Source organism: Mesoplodon bidens, assembly GCF_964165515.1.
Source record: "Mesoplodon bidens genome assembly, chromosome: 7".
NCBI lineage: Eukaryota > Metazoa > Chordata > Mammalia > Artiodactyla > Ziphiidae > Mesoplodon > Mesoplodon bidens.
In genome coordinates this window covers 60,234,820-60,252,062 of record NC_138164.1, presented here as the reverse complement: position 1 = coordinate 60,252,062, position 17,243 = coordinate 60,234,820, and the positions used below count along the sequence as shown (strand labels likewise).

The 17,243-nt window shown below is 41.1% G+C and overlaps 1 protein-coding gene across 2 annotated transcripts in view; it reads left to right on the top strand.

Moving 5' to 3' along the window:
- FAM168A (family with sequence similarity 168 member A) overlaps window positions 1–17,243 on the top strand; it is a 214,318-nt gene that overhangs the window by 147,821 nt on the left and 49,254 nt on the right. For both annotated transcript variants that reach the window (XM_081239109.1, XM_081239110.1), the window contains exon 2: window positions 6,326–6,413. In XM_081239109.1, the coding sequence (XP_081095235.1) occupies window positions 6,344–6,413 (70 nt within the window). In that variant the 5' untranslated portion in view covers window positions 6,326–6,343. The remainder of the gene's footprint in view (window positions 1–6,325; window positions 6,414–17,243) is intronic.

Here is a 17,243-nt window from a genome sequence, read left to right as displayed (position 1 = left end):
CTTTATAAGGACTTTGGATTTTATTCTGAATAAGATGGGAAGCTATTGCAGAGTTGTGTTTGCTGACACAAGTAATGTAGACTTACTGTGGTTCAACCCCAGGGAACAGGGGAAATTCCATACTTGGCTCTGGAGAGGGAGCTAGACGGGACTTGCACAACAGGCACTTATCTTACTTGTCTTACTTAAGAAGTAAAATCAGGTTGGATCGGGAGCATATTGCAACTAAGATCCTAGACAGCTGGCAGGAATAGAAGTCAGGCAGACAGTGCTTTTATTCTCTCATAACTGCCTGTGTGTGTCCAGCAGGGACCCAGTAGGTAGATTTGAACTGCCTCTATGGTGGGATCTATCAGGGTCCAAACAGAGCACAAGGGGCCCCGAGTTAAAGGAGGGTTAGGGAGGGGCCTGCTATTCCAGAGGAGAAACCAGTGCTGGGTTGGGAGACTAGGGAGACTGGGAAACTCAAACTCATCTAGCACAGTGGAAGTAGCTTGGACATTGGAATCAGAAGACCTGGTTATTCTCTCAATTCTTAGTTATGAGACTTTGGGCAAGTTGCTTCATTTCTCTGGACTTAAGTTTATCCACCTATAGTACAGTGAAAATAATATCTATTTTGCAAGATCATTGTGATCTTATAAGACTTATAGGGACTAATAAGGTAAATTGGTAGCACAGTACTTGTCACCTGGTAGATCTTCAATAAATAGTAGCTGCTGGTAGTAGAGGTAATATTTATAATAGTAGTAATGGTTGTTTACCTTTACAGAATGCTCATTGTATACCAGCCATTGTTTTAAACAGAATTCTTAGACATCTCAAATTTAAGTCCAAATCCAAATTTCTGTCCTTTACACCAAAACATGCTCCTTTCATAGTTCTCATCCCAGTAAATGGCATTTTTATTATTCCAGTTTCTCAAGTTAACTTTGGAGTCATCCTTGATGTCTTTCTTCCTCTCATACTCTATAGTCAATCTGTTAGTAATTCCCATCAGCTTGATCTTCAGATTATACCCAAAATATGACTACTTCCCACCACCACCACCACTGCTACCACCCTATTTCAAGCCACCATTACCTTTCATATGGATCATTTTAATAGCATCCTAACTCATCTCCCTGATTCTCCTCTTGCCTTCCTGCTCTTTGATCTCAGCTCAACAAAGTAATCTTCTTAAAATGAAGTCAAATCAAGTCACTCTTCTGCTTGAAACACTCCTAATCTCATTTAGAATAAAAAACAACGTCCTTATACTGGCCTACAAGGCTGTACATGATTTGGCCTTCATCACCTGTCTGATCTCACTGCCTACTCTTTTCTCTTTCATTCACTGTGTGTGCTCCAGCTAAACTGGCCTTCATGCTATTTCTCAGACATGATTCCACTTCAGGGCACTTGCCTTTGCTGTTTTCTCTACTTGGACAGTTTCCCCTCAAGAGACCTGCATGGCTTGCTCCTTCAGCTTTTTCAGGTCTCTGCTTAGATGTCACTCAATAACACTTTCTCTAACTATCTTATTTAAAATTGTACCTCCTCCCCTTGGTACTCCCTGTCCACCTTCAGAGGATTTCTCTAGCATTTACTGCCATGTGATATACAGTATATTTTACTTTTAAAAAAAAATTTTTGTCTTCCTCCCCCCTCCCAACTGGAATGTAAGCAGGAATTTTTATTAGTCTCGTTCACTGCTGTATCTCAATTCCTCTATCAAGCTTATGTAAGACAAATGGCATTTGACATAGAAAGTCTCAGGCAGTGTCTTCAAACTGGGCATCAAAATATCCTTAGAAACACAAATACATATATTCCTGAGCCCCATGCCGGATAGAGCATAGAGGATCTTCTATACCATGTGAAGGAGTAGGGATTTTATTCCCCAGGCTTTTGAGGGGAGTAATGCCCTTATCCAACCTATGCTTTAATAAAGAATATCAAGGATTAATTAGAGTTGGTTAGAATGGGGGAAAAGAGTCCCCTTAGGACTGTTTAATATTTCAGACAAGAGATATTGAAATTTGAACTAGAGAGCAGTAGCAATGAGAAAGGTAAGTTTATGAGGACTTGGTGATTGGGTGTGAAAGAGTGGGAGGAATTTAGGATGACTTTCAGGGTTTCTCGCTTAAAGTGCCAGGTGGATGGATTGTCAGTAACTGTGAGACAGTCAATACTGGATGGAAGAATGGGCTTGGGGAAGAATGTTGAGTTTACTTTTGAATGTTGTGAGTTTGAATTGCTTATGGAGTTATCAGGAAGAAACGTTCAGGAAGTAGGTATGTGTGAAAGTAGATGTGGGTGAGTACTGCATTATAATAATTATTTTAAGAGATGTGAATTTCATATATCATGAACTAATCTAGACAACTACAGATCTATTTTCTGTCTCTGTAGATTTGCCTATTCTGGACATTTCATAAAAATGGAATCACAGAATATGTAGCCTTTTGTGACGGGTTTCTTTCACTTAATATGTTTTCAAGGTTCATCCATGTTGTAGTGTGTATCAATACTTCATTCCTTTTTATTTCCAAATATTCCGTTGTATGGATATACCACATTTCATTTATCCATTCATCAGTTGAACATTTGGATTGTTTCCACCTTTTGACTATTATGGATAATGCTGCTATGAACATTTGTGTTCATACATTTTCATTTCTTTTGGTGTATATCTAGAAGTGGCATTGCTGGGTCATGTGGTAAGTCTGTGTTTAACTATTTGAGGAACTGTCAGATGTTTTCCCAAAGTGGCCATGTCGTTTTACATTCCCACCAGCATTGTATAAGGGTCTAGATTTCTCCACATCCTTGCCAACACATTTTATTATCTTTTTGATTATAGCCATCCTAGTGTATGTGAAGTGGTATCTCGTGGTTTCGATTTGCATCGAAATTTTCATTTTTCATGTGCTTATTGGCCATGTATATAACTTCTTTGAAGAAATGTATGTTGAGATTCTTTTCCCATTTTTTAAATTGGGTTATTGGCCTTTTTATTATTGAGCTAAGAGTTCCTTATATATTTTAAATACAAATGCCTTATGTAAATGATCTGCAAAAATCTTCTGTCATTCTGTGGGTTGTCTTTCACTTTCTCGATGGTGTCCTTTAATACACGAAAGCTTTTAGTTTTCCTTGCCGTTTTTTTTAATACATTTATCTATTTATGTATTTATTTTTGGCTGCGTTGGGTTTTCATTGCTGCACACAGGCTTTCTCTAGTTGCAGAGAACGGGGGCTACTCTTCGTTGCGGTGCATTTCTCTTGTTGCAGAGCATGGGCTCTAGGTGCGTGGCTTCAGTAGTTGTGGCTCTTGGGCTCAGTAGTTGTGGCTTACGGGCTCTAGAGTGCAGGATCAGTAGTTGTGGCGCATGGGCTTAGTTGTTCCACGGCATGTGGGGTCTTCCCGGACCAGGGCTCGAACCCATATTCCCTGCATTGGCAGGTGTATTCTTAACCACTGTGCCACCAGGGAAGTCCCAAAAGTTTTTAGTTTTTTTTTTTTTTTCTTTTTTGCGGTACGCAGGCCTCTCACTGTTGTAGCCTCTCCCGTTACGGAGCACAGGATCTGGACACGCAGGCTCAGGGGCCATGGCTCACTGGCCCAGCCACTCCGTGGCATGCGGCATCTTCCTGGACTGGGGCACGAACCCGCGTCCCCTGCATCAGCAGGCGGACTCTCAACCACTGCGCCACCAGGGAAGCCCAGTTTTTAGTTTTGATGAATCCATTTTATCTATTTTTTTCCTTTCGTTGTTTGTGCTATTGGTATCATAATTACCATTGCCAATTCCGAGGTCACAAAGGTTTAAGCTATCTTTTCTTCTTTCTTCTAAGAGTTTTATGTTTTTAGCTCTCTCATTTAGGTCTTTGATCCATTTGGGGTGCTAATCTTGACCTTGTCCCATACTTATTTTGTGACCTCGGACTGTTCATTTGCCTTTTTTCAGCCTCACTTTTTTCATCTGTTAAAATAAAAGTTGATATGTGAGTACACAAAACAACAGAAAACAGATCAGTGGTTGCCACAGCTGGGAGTTGTGGGCAGGGTATTGACCACAAAGATGAGAGAACTTTTGGGGGTGATGAAAATACTTTGTATCTTAATTGTGGTGGTGTTTGTACAACTATATACATTTTTCAGAGCTCACAGAACTGTATACCTAAAAGGAGTAAATTTTACTGTATGTATATTATACCTCAGTAAACCTAGCTTTAAAAAAAAAAACACAAAAGCCTTACAACAACTCTACAAAGTATGTGTTATTCTTTTCCATTTTGAGGCTAGAGGAAACTGATACTCAAGAAAGTTAGTGGACTTGCCTATGGTCCCACATTTGGTATGTGGCAGTTCTAGGATTTTAACCTAAATCTGCCTGATTGTAGAGCTTGTGATCTTCCTACTCATTTTTAGCCTGTCCCTGAAACTATTAACAGTGTGTGGATTCTGTCGTAAAAGGCTAACCTTCTCGTGAAACCCAGGAACTCTGTCTGCCTGTGAGCCACTCCCCAGAAGTAGCTGTCTTATTCTTATTCCAAATTCTGAACCCCTGGCAGATCTCATTTCTGCCAGTCATTAGTTGAGATTGGAATCCATACTGTTGTGGAGTGCTACTCAGGCATGGTCTCATGAGACTGTGGCCCTCATCTTGGAGCAGCAGGAGACCAGTTTCAAAACTGATGAGTTTCTTTGGTTATGAAAAGCAATTTCTAACTTTGTCCAATCAGCAGCACAGAGTACCTTCTCCGTAGGAGAGTGCTCAGATGTTTACAGGGCCCGTTGTGCTGCTTATTAGCACAGTCTTCCTTACTCTGGCTTATTTAGCAGAGAACCAACCGGTCGGTCGGGTGGAAGAGAGATCCAGGGCAATCACCGTCATCATTTACATCTGCATGCCACTTTATAGTTTGCAGTGTATTTTAACATCTGTGAACTCTCTTAATTTTCTTAGCACCTTGCCAGGAGAGTGCTTATATTTAGAGAGAGTGTACTTGGCTGTATTCTTGGATAACTCTGGCTGCGTGTTTTTTCCTTAAATTGTGCTGCAGTGGGTATATCTCCTGTAACTTTTATCCTCAAATTGTTCTAGTTTCAGTTTGTCAATTGGTGGTAGTTTAATCTAGCCTCTTGCCCTGGGGTGATTTGGCAGGGCTGCGCATTGGGTACATTTCAAGTTCTATCCTCTGAATTTGACCAACATCATTTCCTTTTTTGCCTGTTTGACTGCCCCACCTTCCTCTCTTTGGGAACCCATCTTTCCTCCACCTCTCATTCCAGAACCCTGGACAGAGTAATTAATCTCAGAGCAATCGTCATCAAGCCAGCTGTTGACTTTAACTGCCTGTCTTCAGCGTTTGACTTGTTTCCTATCCTGAGGTGCTATGGGAGAAATTAATGACCTAAAAAATTGTCCATCTATCATGTGAGCCTAGTTAGGAGGGAATTGTTTGATTTTTATGACGTGTAAATAATATGTTTGAAGACATTTTCAAATATGTGTTGGCCTGTGTGTCAGAGTTGGTTCCCTAAACAAGGGGGACAAATTGGCTCGGTAATAGAGCTTAATGACAGATTTCCCATTAATCAGAATGGAGAACGTGCTTCATTAAGATAATTAACAGATCACTTGTGCAGGTGATACTTATTGCACAGAAATTTCCTAGTTTCTTTCCCTTGAATAAGCTTTGAAAGAGATCTTGGCTGTGTTTCCTTGTTTGCATTAAAATGATCAATGGCCGTAAATTCCCATTTTTTTCCAAAACTGCTAGTAACTAGTATCCTGTCCTCTGTAAGTGCAAAAGGTGGGTGACACACTTGCTGCTCTTCCAGCAGTCTGTGTGTTTATCACCAGGTACTCGGGCTCCCTGGTGAAGAGTAGAATTGCATCCTTTCCCAGCTCCTAGACCAGCAACCTTAGAATTAGAAAGGGCCTCAGAGAGCCTAAAGTAATTGATTTTACATCAGGACACTGAAGCCCAGAGAGGGGACGGGACTTGGCCAGTGCCACACAGTACACTCATGGTAGAGGCATCTGTGGGATAGTGGGACTAGTACTGAACTGAGAATCAAAAGGCCGGGGTTGACATTAGGCAAATTGTGTCACCTCTCTGCCTGTCAGTATCTTCATGTGTACAATGGGAAAAGTGTCTAGCATGGGCCAAATACAAACAAATGGCTTTTTTGTAGTCCTCTTTCTACTATACCGTGTTGCTTCTCTATGAGTGTAACCTGAAGATTATAGATCAGAAGTTGATGTCAGGGAGAATGAGCAATCATTAATCAATGCTGTTTTTTTTTGTTTGTTTGTTTGTGTCTCTGTAGGATTCTCAGTTGTCCACAATGAACCCTGTTTATAGCCCCGTGCAGCCTGGGGCTCCTTATGGCAACCCTAAGAACATGGCCTACACAGGTGAGTGGTGTGGGGATGGCTCTCATTTTGAGAAGTGGTGGTTAAGGATGTTATCTCATAACATTGTGAATGACTTTTGGTATACTGCACCTCCAAAAGCCCTAGTAAAGCTTGGGAACTTGTAGAAGGGAGACATGTCTGGGGTCTAGTGCAGATGGAAATGACATTCTTAAGACAATGGTCTATTGAATTGCCAACTAGGAGAAAGGAAGGGAGGTAACATTTATTTATTACTGAGTACCTACCATGGGCCTAGCCCTGCGCTGGGCACTTTTACATATCATGTTTAACTTTAATCTTAGAAGTAGTTGTACAGGGTGTGGTTTATTATCACCATTGCACAGATGAGAAACTACAGTTGAAGTAAGAGGCCACAAACAAAAATAGATATTTGAACCCTCTGCTGATTCTGAAGGCTGATCTTTTTCCTGACTGCATACCATGCTGTTTCCTACTGCACTGCCTTTGTGTATGTTGTCCCTCTGTCTAGAATGCCACTGTCCCCTGACAACTTCACCTTATCCTTTAAGATCTCGGCTCTGAGCTCAGACAGCACTTTTCCAGGGAGAATTCTCTCCCTTACTTGGCCTTGGGCAAGCTTTTTCTTAATAATTAATTTATTGATTGATTGATTTGGGGCTGCGTTGTGTCTTTGTTGCTGCGTGTGGGCTTTCTCTAGGTGCGGTGAGCGGGGGCTACTCTTCGTTGCGGTGTGCAGGCTTCTTATTTGGTGGCTTCTCATGTTGCGGAGCACAGGCTCTAGGCACGCGGGCTTCACTAGTTGTGGCTTGCGGGCTCTAGAGTGCAGGCTCAGTAGTTGTGGCGCACGGACTTAGTTGCTGTGGGGCATGTGGGATTTTCCCGGACCAGGGCTCAATCCTGTGTCACCTGCAATGACAGGCGGATTCTTAAAGCTCTTTCAGATAATAGCTAGATGACTTTGGACAAGTTGCTTAACCTCCCTAAATTTAAATTTATTTTATAAATTGAGATAATGTTATCTATTTCACAGGATAGTTATGAGAATTAAACGAGATAATTAGTACTCCATAGGGAGAGAGGGAGGATTGTCTTTGTTTCTACTAATCACTGAAGATCAGTATCAGCCTGGAACTATGGGGTTTTTTGGCTGAGTTGTTTCTTCGTTGCTACGCTCAGGCTTTCTCTAGTTGCGGCGAGTGGGAACTACTCTTTGTTGAGGTGCATGGGCTTCTCATTGTGGTGGCTTCTCTTGTTGTGAAGCATGGGCTCTAGGTGCACGGCCTTCAGTAGTTGCAGCATGTGGGCTCAGTAGTGGTGGCTCACGTGCTTAGTTGCTCTGCTGCATGTGGGATCTTCCCAGACCAGGGATCGAACCTGTGTCCCCTGCATTGGCAGGCGCATTTTTAACCACTGTGCCACCAGGAAAGTCCCTGGAACTATGTTTTCAGTTAATTTTTCTGCTGAGATTCTAAGACTACACATATAGTATAAACTCCACAGAAGTAGAATACATTCAAACTTCACACAGGCCAAGGTTTCAAATTCTTCGGGAAACTTTCTTTTTTACCCTTAGCTTCCTGTTGTCTCTGTACTTTTAAGACAAATTTTTTTCTTTTAAACTGACTTATGACTTCTCTAAATTCTCACCTTTGTGCAGGGGAATTTGAGTTCCAGCTCTTGGCTTCTCCAAGGCCCAGAGCTTCATCTCCCATCCCCGCCATAGCTATGAAAAGCAAGCCCCTTGATTGCCCAGACCAAAAAACCTTCCCAGAGCATCCCCATATCAGTTCACTGTGAGAGTTCCTGATTTTTCATTTCATTTTTTGACCCTGGAGAATTTTTTCTTTCCTAAAATCTCAAGTCTGCCTGTGTTTGTTATATAACATAAACTGTTTGTTAAACTTTTTATCCAGCTTTTCTAAGTGTTACGGAGTAGGCAGATTTTCAGGTTATCTTTTCCTCCACATTGCGAGAAATAAAGATCCAAGTGAGATAATCTGTAAGCAAATGCCAAATACAATGCTTTAGAGTAAACATTTGTTATTATTGTTAGTAACAATAATGGTTATGTTAAAGAGTGTTAATTACCATTTGGCAAGCACATACTAAGTACTTTATATATATTAATTATAATCTTATTAATCATAAACCCTATAGTACTCTTCTTTTAGCAAAGTAACTGGTAGTTTAATTCAGGTTGTATTACTTGGCCAGTATATGTAGCTTCTGAAGGATGAGGAAGGATTTGAACTCGGATCTTTATGATATCAAAGTGATATGCTTTCTGTTATAGCAAGCTGATTTGTCATAAAATATGTGCTTCTTTCACTGCTTCCAGTGATAAGCTAGGGGAGAGGGTTGTCTTTTCAGTTTCTAGGACTAGGGAGCCTCACCTTTGAGGAGCTAGGAGCCTGCTCCTGGCCAGCAATTTGGGGTAGACTGGGAAGGGGGCAGTAGAAGTGGAGGGTCAAGTCCATTGTGTACCTCTGCTTCAGGGGTAATGGGGTGGTGGACACAAGGAATAGAGAAGTTGGGAAAATTCCTGATTTGAAATTCTCTCTGAAATGTAAGAGGGAAATAAAATACAGCTTTGCAGTTATAATTCTGACACTAACTCCAATGTGCGGGTTCTTTCCCCACACCAAGCTGTTCTCTGACACCAGCTGGGTGTCCTACAGTTCAACTCAATTCTGACACTGTCTACCTGGAGATAACGTCATTCCAGAGGTTGAGAGCTCAGCCCCGCAAAACTGTCCTCATTTCGGATGCCAATCACAAGTCCAGGTTGTGACCTGTGCTTCTGACTGATTGGCTATAAATCAGAGGTTCCCATAACCCCCCTCCTTGGGTTCAATTAATTTGCCAGAGCAGCTCATAGAACTTAGGAAACCAGTTTACTCACTAGATTATTGGTTTATTATAAAAAGATGTAGCTCAGGAACAGACAGATGGAAGAGATGCATAGGGCAATGTATGCAGAAAGGAATGTGGATCCTCTAGAGCAGGGGTCTCCAACCCCCGGGCCATGGACAACTACAGGTCCAGGCCTGTTAGGAACCGGGCCTCACAGCAGGAGGTGAGTTGCAGGCCAGGGAGCGAAAGCTTCATCTGTCACCCCCCATTGCTCTCATTACTGCCTGAACACCCCATCCCCCACCATCTGTGGAAAAATTGTCTTCCATGAAACTTGTCCCTCATGCCAAAAAGGTTGGGGATCGCTGCTCTAGAGGGTGCCACTCTCCCAGCACCTCCACATGTTCAGCAGCCTAGAAGCTCTCATCCTTTTTGGTTTTTATGTTGGCTTCAGTACATAGGTGTGATTGGCCATTGCTGATTGATTCAACTTGCAGCCCCTCTCCTCTCCCCAGAGGTCAAGAGGAGGGGTGGGACTGAAAGTTTCAAATCTTCAATAACATGCTTGGTCTCCTTGGCAACTAGCCCCCATCCTTAGGTGCTTTCCAAAAGTTACTTTATTAACATAAACTCGGGTGTGGTTGAAAGGGGTTTGTCGGGCTTCCCTGGTGGCGCAGTGGTTGAGAGTCCGCCTGCTGATGCAGGGGACATGGGTTCGTTCCCCAGTCCGGGAAGATCCCACATGCCGCAGAGCAGCTGGGCCTGTGAGCCATGGCCAGAGGGGCCATGGGAGGGGCCACAACAGTGAGAGGCCCATGTACAGAAAAAAAAGAAAGGGGTTTGTCATGAATATCAAGACATCCTTTGGGAATTCCCTGGCAGTCCAGTGGTTAGGACTCTGCACTTCCAATGCAGGGGCAGGGGTTTGATCCCTGGTCAGGCTGTAGGATCCTGCATGCCGTAGGATCCTGCATGCCACACAGCGTGGACAAAACAACAACAACAACAAAAAGACATCTTTATTGCTCTTATCACTTAGGAAATTTCAAGGGTTTTTAGGAACCCTGTGCCAGGAACAGGGATGAAGACCAAATATATACTTATTATGTCGCAATATCACTGCAATACAGTGTATTCCAGTGAACAGCTGGCTTCTAGCCAATTGACAGCATTCTCTCTCTCTCCTTTTAAAAGCTCTTTTACTGAGCACTTATTGTGTGCCAAAAATTGAGCTCAGTGTTTTACAGACTATTTATTTTTATACTTGCAGTAATCCTATGAAGTGGTTATAACTAGCTCCTTGAACACCTTGGAAAAGTGAATTTAGAGAATATAATCTGTTCATATACTTTCAAATAACTGAATGTGTAGATAGTGTTGTAGACTGAATGTTTATGTCCCCCCAGATTCATATGTTGAAGCTCTGACCCGCAATGTCATAGTATTTGGAGATGGGGCCTTTGGGAGATAATTAGGTTTAGATGAGGTCATGAGGGTGGGGCCTTCATAGTGGGATTAGTATGCTTATAAGAAGAGGAGGAGACACCAGAGCTCTCTCTCTGCTGTGGGAGGACACAGCAAGAAGGCTGCCATCAGCAAACCAGGAAGAGAGAGCCCTCACTATAACTCAACCAGGCTGGCACCCTGATCACATACTTCCAGCCTCCAGAATTGTGAGAAAGAAATTTCTGTTGTTTAAGCCACCTAGTCTATGGTATTTTGTTGTGGCAGCTCTAGCTGACAATAAAGGTAGTAAGTACAGTGAACACTTGAATATGCTTCACATAGATTCACCATGACAATGGGCTTTTTACAGATTGGACATTTCTTTTTCTGAAAGGCCTCAGAAATGTTTCTCTGCTAGAAGTTTGAAATGAAGTCAAGACCAAAACATTCTCTATTTTTCTTTTCTTGCTTTTTCTCTTCTTTTCTTAAAATATTCTAATAGTGAGAGTGTCCAACGATCACCAGAGGTCTGGTATATGTGCTGAAGAGAGGACAGGTTTTGGAACCTATCAGATCTAGAGTAGAATCTAGGCTCTGCCACTAATTAGCTGCGTGAGCTTGAGTGAATTATTTAACCTTTCTGAATCTCGGTTTCCTCAACTGTGAAATGTGATAATGATCTATACAGATGGTTGGTTCATGGGTCCATGTTTATAAAGCCTCTGGCACCAGGCTCATAGCTGACACTCAGTTAATGGTTATCACAATGCACAGCAATGAGTATACCTCTGTAGGGGAAAGAATATGGGATATGGAGTTAGTGACTTAGATTACAGACCTGATTCTGCCACTTAAAAACTATGTGACATCAGTTAAATTATTAAACTTTCTGGGCCTCAGTATATCCTTTGCAAAAAGAAAAAGGACTAGGAATGCCTTCTTTACAAGGCAGCTGAGAGTAATAAATGTAACAGGGCCAACCATTGACTTGTAGTGAAGTTTCAAAAACCCAATTAGAAAAGAATTCTGAAATGTGAGAACAGATGGACCCCCTTACACTAACCCATCATTTTATAGGTGAGAAGATGGAGAAGTGTTTGAGGAAAGTGTTAGAGCTAGGTCTTGTACCTAGGTCTTCCCACAAAGTAACAACCAAGGTGTTATCCTTGAAAACCTTGCTTGTCAACATCCTGTCCTGGCCACTTCCCAATCTTCTGCTGGCCCAGACCAGCTCACATGCTCTCCCCACTCCTGTTCTGAGCCCTAAATGCATTTCCTGGCTTCAGCATGCAGCAAACATGTTAAATACTTCATATACCCGCCACAAAAGACATGACCCTCAAGGTTGCAAAGCTAGGAAATCGATCTGTTCAAATACTTCACTAGCGTTTTTCACCAGTTTGTTTTCCCCTAGAATGCTTTCTTTACTTAAAAAAATAAAGTCAATTTAAGAAGCAGATTTGGGGACTTCCCTGGTGGCACGGTGGTTACGAATCTGCCTGCCAGTGCAGGGGACACAAGTTTCATCCCTGGCCCGGGAACACGCCACATGCTGCGGAGCAGCTAAGCCCATGTGCCACAACTACTGAGCCTGCGCTCTAGAGCCTGCGAGCCACAACTGCCGAGCCTGCGCACCACAACTACTGAAGCCCACGTGCTCTAGGGCCCACATGCCACAACTACTGAGCCCGTGTGTCACAACTACTGAAGCCCGTGTGCCACAACAAGAGAAGCCACCGCAATGAGAAGCCCACGCACCACAACAAAGAGTAGCCCCCACTTGCCACAACTAGAGAAAGCCCTCGTGCAGCAATGAAGACCCAATGCAGCCAAAAATAAATTTAAATGAAAAAAGTTTTAAAAAAGCAGATTTGTATTTGACCACGGCAGTTTATCAGCTAGAGGACCTTAATAATTAAGCTGACAGCCTGCAAATACAATGAATAATCTGATATATCAGTAAGGTTTAAAAAAAAAAAATCTTTCTCTGCAGTGACCCAGGCCCTGTACCTTTCACCCTTCTCTGTTAAGGACCACCTGGTGGAGGTTTTAAGACTAACTGACATTTGCAAAGAACTTTTGTGTGTTTTTTCCCTATTTATTTCTTATAACAAGTCTGGAGAGATAGCCCTTATTTTCCAGATAAAATGACTGGGGATGAGCTTTCCCAAGGTCATGCTACTACTGAGCCCGTGTGCCACAACTGCTGAAGCCCACATGCCTAGAGCCTGTGCTCTGCAACAAGAGAAGCCACCACAATGAGAAGCCTGCGAACCGCAACGAAGAGTAGCCCCTGCTCACTGCAACTAGAGAAAGCCCACGCACAGCGACGAAGACCCAATGCAGCCAAAAAAAAAAAACCACAAAAAACTAGGAGTCAAGTTTTCCCTTTTAAAATAAATAAGTAAATAAATAAATACCTTTATGTTTCTCAGATTACATCTTTCTTCCCCATCCTTCCCACCCTTTATCATTCAGGCCATTCTTACTCTTTCTTGGATTATTTACACTGCCCCCTAACTGGTCTTTCTGACTCCTATCACATACCTCCTCCCCAATGCATTCTTTACAAATCAACTAAAATCATTTTTCTAACTTGAAAATTTGACCACATCACTCAAGTGCTTAAAACCCTTTAATGATTCTTCACTGTCCTTTGGATAAAGTCGAAACTTCTTAGCTTGCAATAGGAGATTTTTATGACTTGACCATTGAGATCTCTCCAGCCCATCTTCTGCTCATCTTATCTATCCATATTCTCAGTCCAGATGGTGGCTGTCATTATGTTTTAGAGCTATAATTTCATTAGAGGTCATCAAGTACAATCTTATTCTCAGATGAGGAATCTGAGGTCTTATAAGTGCCTAAGGAAAGAACTTATTACAGTTCACAGTGAATTCAGTATCTGATTTACTAGTACCCAGCTTGCCCCTGGCATACCATGAATATTGTCTAAATATTTTTTAGGTAAATAGATGGATGGACAAATATCAAAGTTGGAAGTAGAAACCAAAACTTTGGCAGCCAATCTAGTTCTCTTTCTACTTACTTTATGCTGCTTCTTTATTTCCAAGAATGAATATATATATATAAACATCTAGTATGTAGTTAGGCTCTCATTAGGTACTAAAACATTAGTAGCCATTGTTTTATTAGTCATCATTATATCCCCAGAGCCTAGCACAAAGATGGGTACAGAGTAGATTCTCGGTAAATTTCAAAGGGAGAAGTGAAGGAGAAGAGAAAGAAAGAAAGGAAGGAAAGGAGAGAGGGAGGGAGGGAGAGAGAAGAGGAGGGGAGGGGATGGGGTCACATCAGAGAATTATGAGATGGGGCTGAGGGAAAGACTCCTTTGATCTGGCTGCCCTTTCTAATGAGTAGCCCTCTGCCATGGCAGGAAGAGTCTGGGATAGGTTGCCAGTGTGGGAGAGATTGTTATTGCTTTGTAGGTGAATGAACTGAGGCTCAGAGAATTTAATTTGGATGATCTGTTGTGACTGGTCGACCCTTTGGATGGACCAGATGGAACAGGGGGATTTTTCTCCTTATGAGTTATGAAGAGACAACAGAGATCCTCAGAGAAAACAAAAGGGATCTTCTCCCCTTACCTACTTGGTTTATAGCAAATTTTCTTTTTTAGAACAATGATAGTTGAAGTCTAACAATTCCTTCGAGCTTCTTAAAAAGGAATAGGTATCCTCAAGCCTCCTACATTACCTCTGTAGTCAGCTTTGGACTGGCTTACTTTGGGTCTCAGCCTCTTTGCTAACAAAGCCCGATTTGACTTCTAAAAACAAAATTAACTTTCAGTTATAAGATAAATAAGTACTAGGGATGTAATGTACAACATGATAAATATAATTAACACTGCTGTATTTTATATATGAAATTTACTAAGCAAATCCTGCATCCTCATCACAAATAAAAAATATTTTTTTCTATTTTTTTAATTTTGTATCTGTATGAGATTATGGATGTTCAGTAAACTTATCGTGATAACCATTTCATGATATATGTAAGTCAAATCATTATGCTCTACACCTTAAACTTATACAGTGCTGTATATCAATTATATCTCAATAAAACTGGAAGAAAAAAATTGGATTCACCTATACCAAATTTTCTCTGAAGCTTTAGAAAACAAGGGTCCGCAGAACCCCATGTAATAATAGATAAGAAGTAAAATACTTTACAACTTTACCATTTGTAATTTCATTGAATCCTTATAACAGTTGTATGAGGTAGAAATTTTTATTAAAATATTCATTTTAACAGATGAAGAAAGACTAAGAAAGGTCAATAAGTGTGTACAAGTTTTTACTGCTTGTAAGTGGCAAAGCTAAGACTAGAGCTTAGGTTTACTGGAATCTAAATCCAATTCCAGTGTACTTCCCACTCCACCAGGCTGTCAGGCAAGGCCTCTCTGAGTTTTAAAGGAAACACAAGCAGTGTGTCTGCCTGTGATACATTATATGGATGTCAATACAAAAAGCAAATGGATTAAATCTTGTCTGGGCAAGAATCATGCACATTAAACTGATTTGCTCTTTGCTTGTGACTGATTTACTTGCCTGGATCACAAAATGATTTCCCGCTTTGGTAGGAAAGAAAGCAGTGTTTTCCCCCAAAGAAAGAAGTGTTGGCATTGAGTTATTATTCCCCTGCTCCTCTTGGCTTCCTGTTCTCTGAAGAAGTTGTTCATTAATTTCATGTCTTTCTAAACTGTGAGCTCCTTAAGTATAAAAGTCAAGAACCTCCTGTGCCTGGAAGAGAGCAGGCAGTTAGTTACTCATTAAATATTCATTGAGTTAAGTTATCATTATGTTTATATTAATTATAAATTACTGTTGCTGTAGGTAATTATTTTATAGTAATAACTACCATTAATGACTGTCAAATGGAGTGCCAGGCACTTTATAAACACTGTTGTGAATTCTCATGATAACTGTCAAAGGAAGAGCTATCACGTATGAGGGAATAAGGTTCAACTATGTTAAGTAACTTTCCCAAGGTCTTATAGCTTGTGTTACCTTAAGTGGAAAATAAGTATATGTAAAAAAATTTTTTTACTTTATTTATTGTGGTAAAATATACATAAAATTTACCATTTTAACTATTTTAAGTGTATAATTTAGTGGCATTAAGTACACTCACAATGTTGTATAAACATACTCATTATTTCCAGAACTTTTTCATCACCCCAAACAGAAATTCTATATCCATGAAATAATAATTCTCCCTTTCCTCTCCGTCCAGCCCCTGGTAACCTCTAATCTACTTTCTGCCTCTATGAATTTGCCTACTTTAGATATCTCACATAAGTGGAATCATACAGTTTGCCTTTTATTTGGCTTATTTCACTTAGCGTAATGTTTTCAAGGTTCATCCATGTTGTAGCATATATAAAAATTCATTCCTTTTTGTGGCTGGTTAATATTCTATTTATGCCACATTTTGTTTATCCATTCAACATTTGTCTCCTTAAATCCCCTAGAATAAACTTTAGCCCTTTGAGGTTGAACTGTGGCTGTTAGCCTCTATGCTGGTCCCTCAGCCAGCAAAAGCAGCAATGAGCAATCAAACACATAAACCCAGTATTTAGAGGACAAGGTCATTATGGCCAGCCCTAGCTCCAGCAGGCCATGCCAGCAACTCAGGCCTTCACCCCTACTGCTGCCTGCCTGTGGGAAGGGGCAGGGTAGCTGCTGGGCAAAAGACTGAAATTAACTGAAATTTACCAGCCTCTACATCAAGCTCCCTCTGGATGCTGCATGTTTTTTTGACTAGACTCCTGTTCTGCAATAGTTACTTCAGACAGTTTCTGCCAGTTCGGGTTTGGTGGAGAAATGGATTTTTGGAGCTTCCTATTCTGACATCTTCCAGGACATCACTCCCAGTATAGGTATCCTAAAAACAAACAAACAAACAAAAATGGTGTCATATAAAAAAAGGTTCGTTACCATTGCATAAAAGAAAATATAAGGCAAGGATTTTTTTTTCCTTTCCAGGTAAGGTCTTAATACATCCATAATTTTTTGCGAATAAAGAATAGCCATCATCCTGCTTGATGGTAGGAAACATGTGCTTTCCATGTATTTGTTCACAGTGACAGATTTTCAGAATTAGCTGAAGTAACAACAGTGTATTCAGTCATTGGCATATTTCTATTAAATGATGGAAATACTGTCCTATAGCTCACTTTGTTTCCTGTCTTCTACCCTGGTGAAAAAAATCTTTATCCATTAGCATGCTGAGAGCTTTGAATCAAGATTTAGGTGCATTTATGCCTGAAGAGATTTCATTTAAAGTTTTTTGCTTTAAGGTATTTCAGACTTGCTTTGCCACCCTCCAGGGTGCTAGCCCTCATGTCTTTCCTCTGGAAATACTTTCTTGGATAGGCAGCAGGTTTGCTGAACAGAGCACTGGGGAACACCAGGTTCCAGCCCTGAATCTAATAATATTAGTTCTATAGTGACTATTCATTGAGTAACAGGTTATACCAGATATGAGCTGGGTGCTTTATATAGTTCATCTCATTTAATCTTCCTA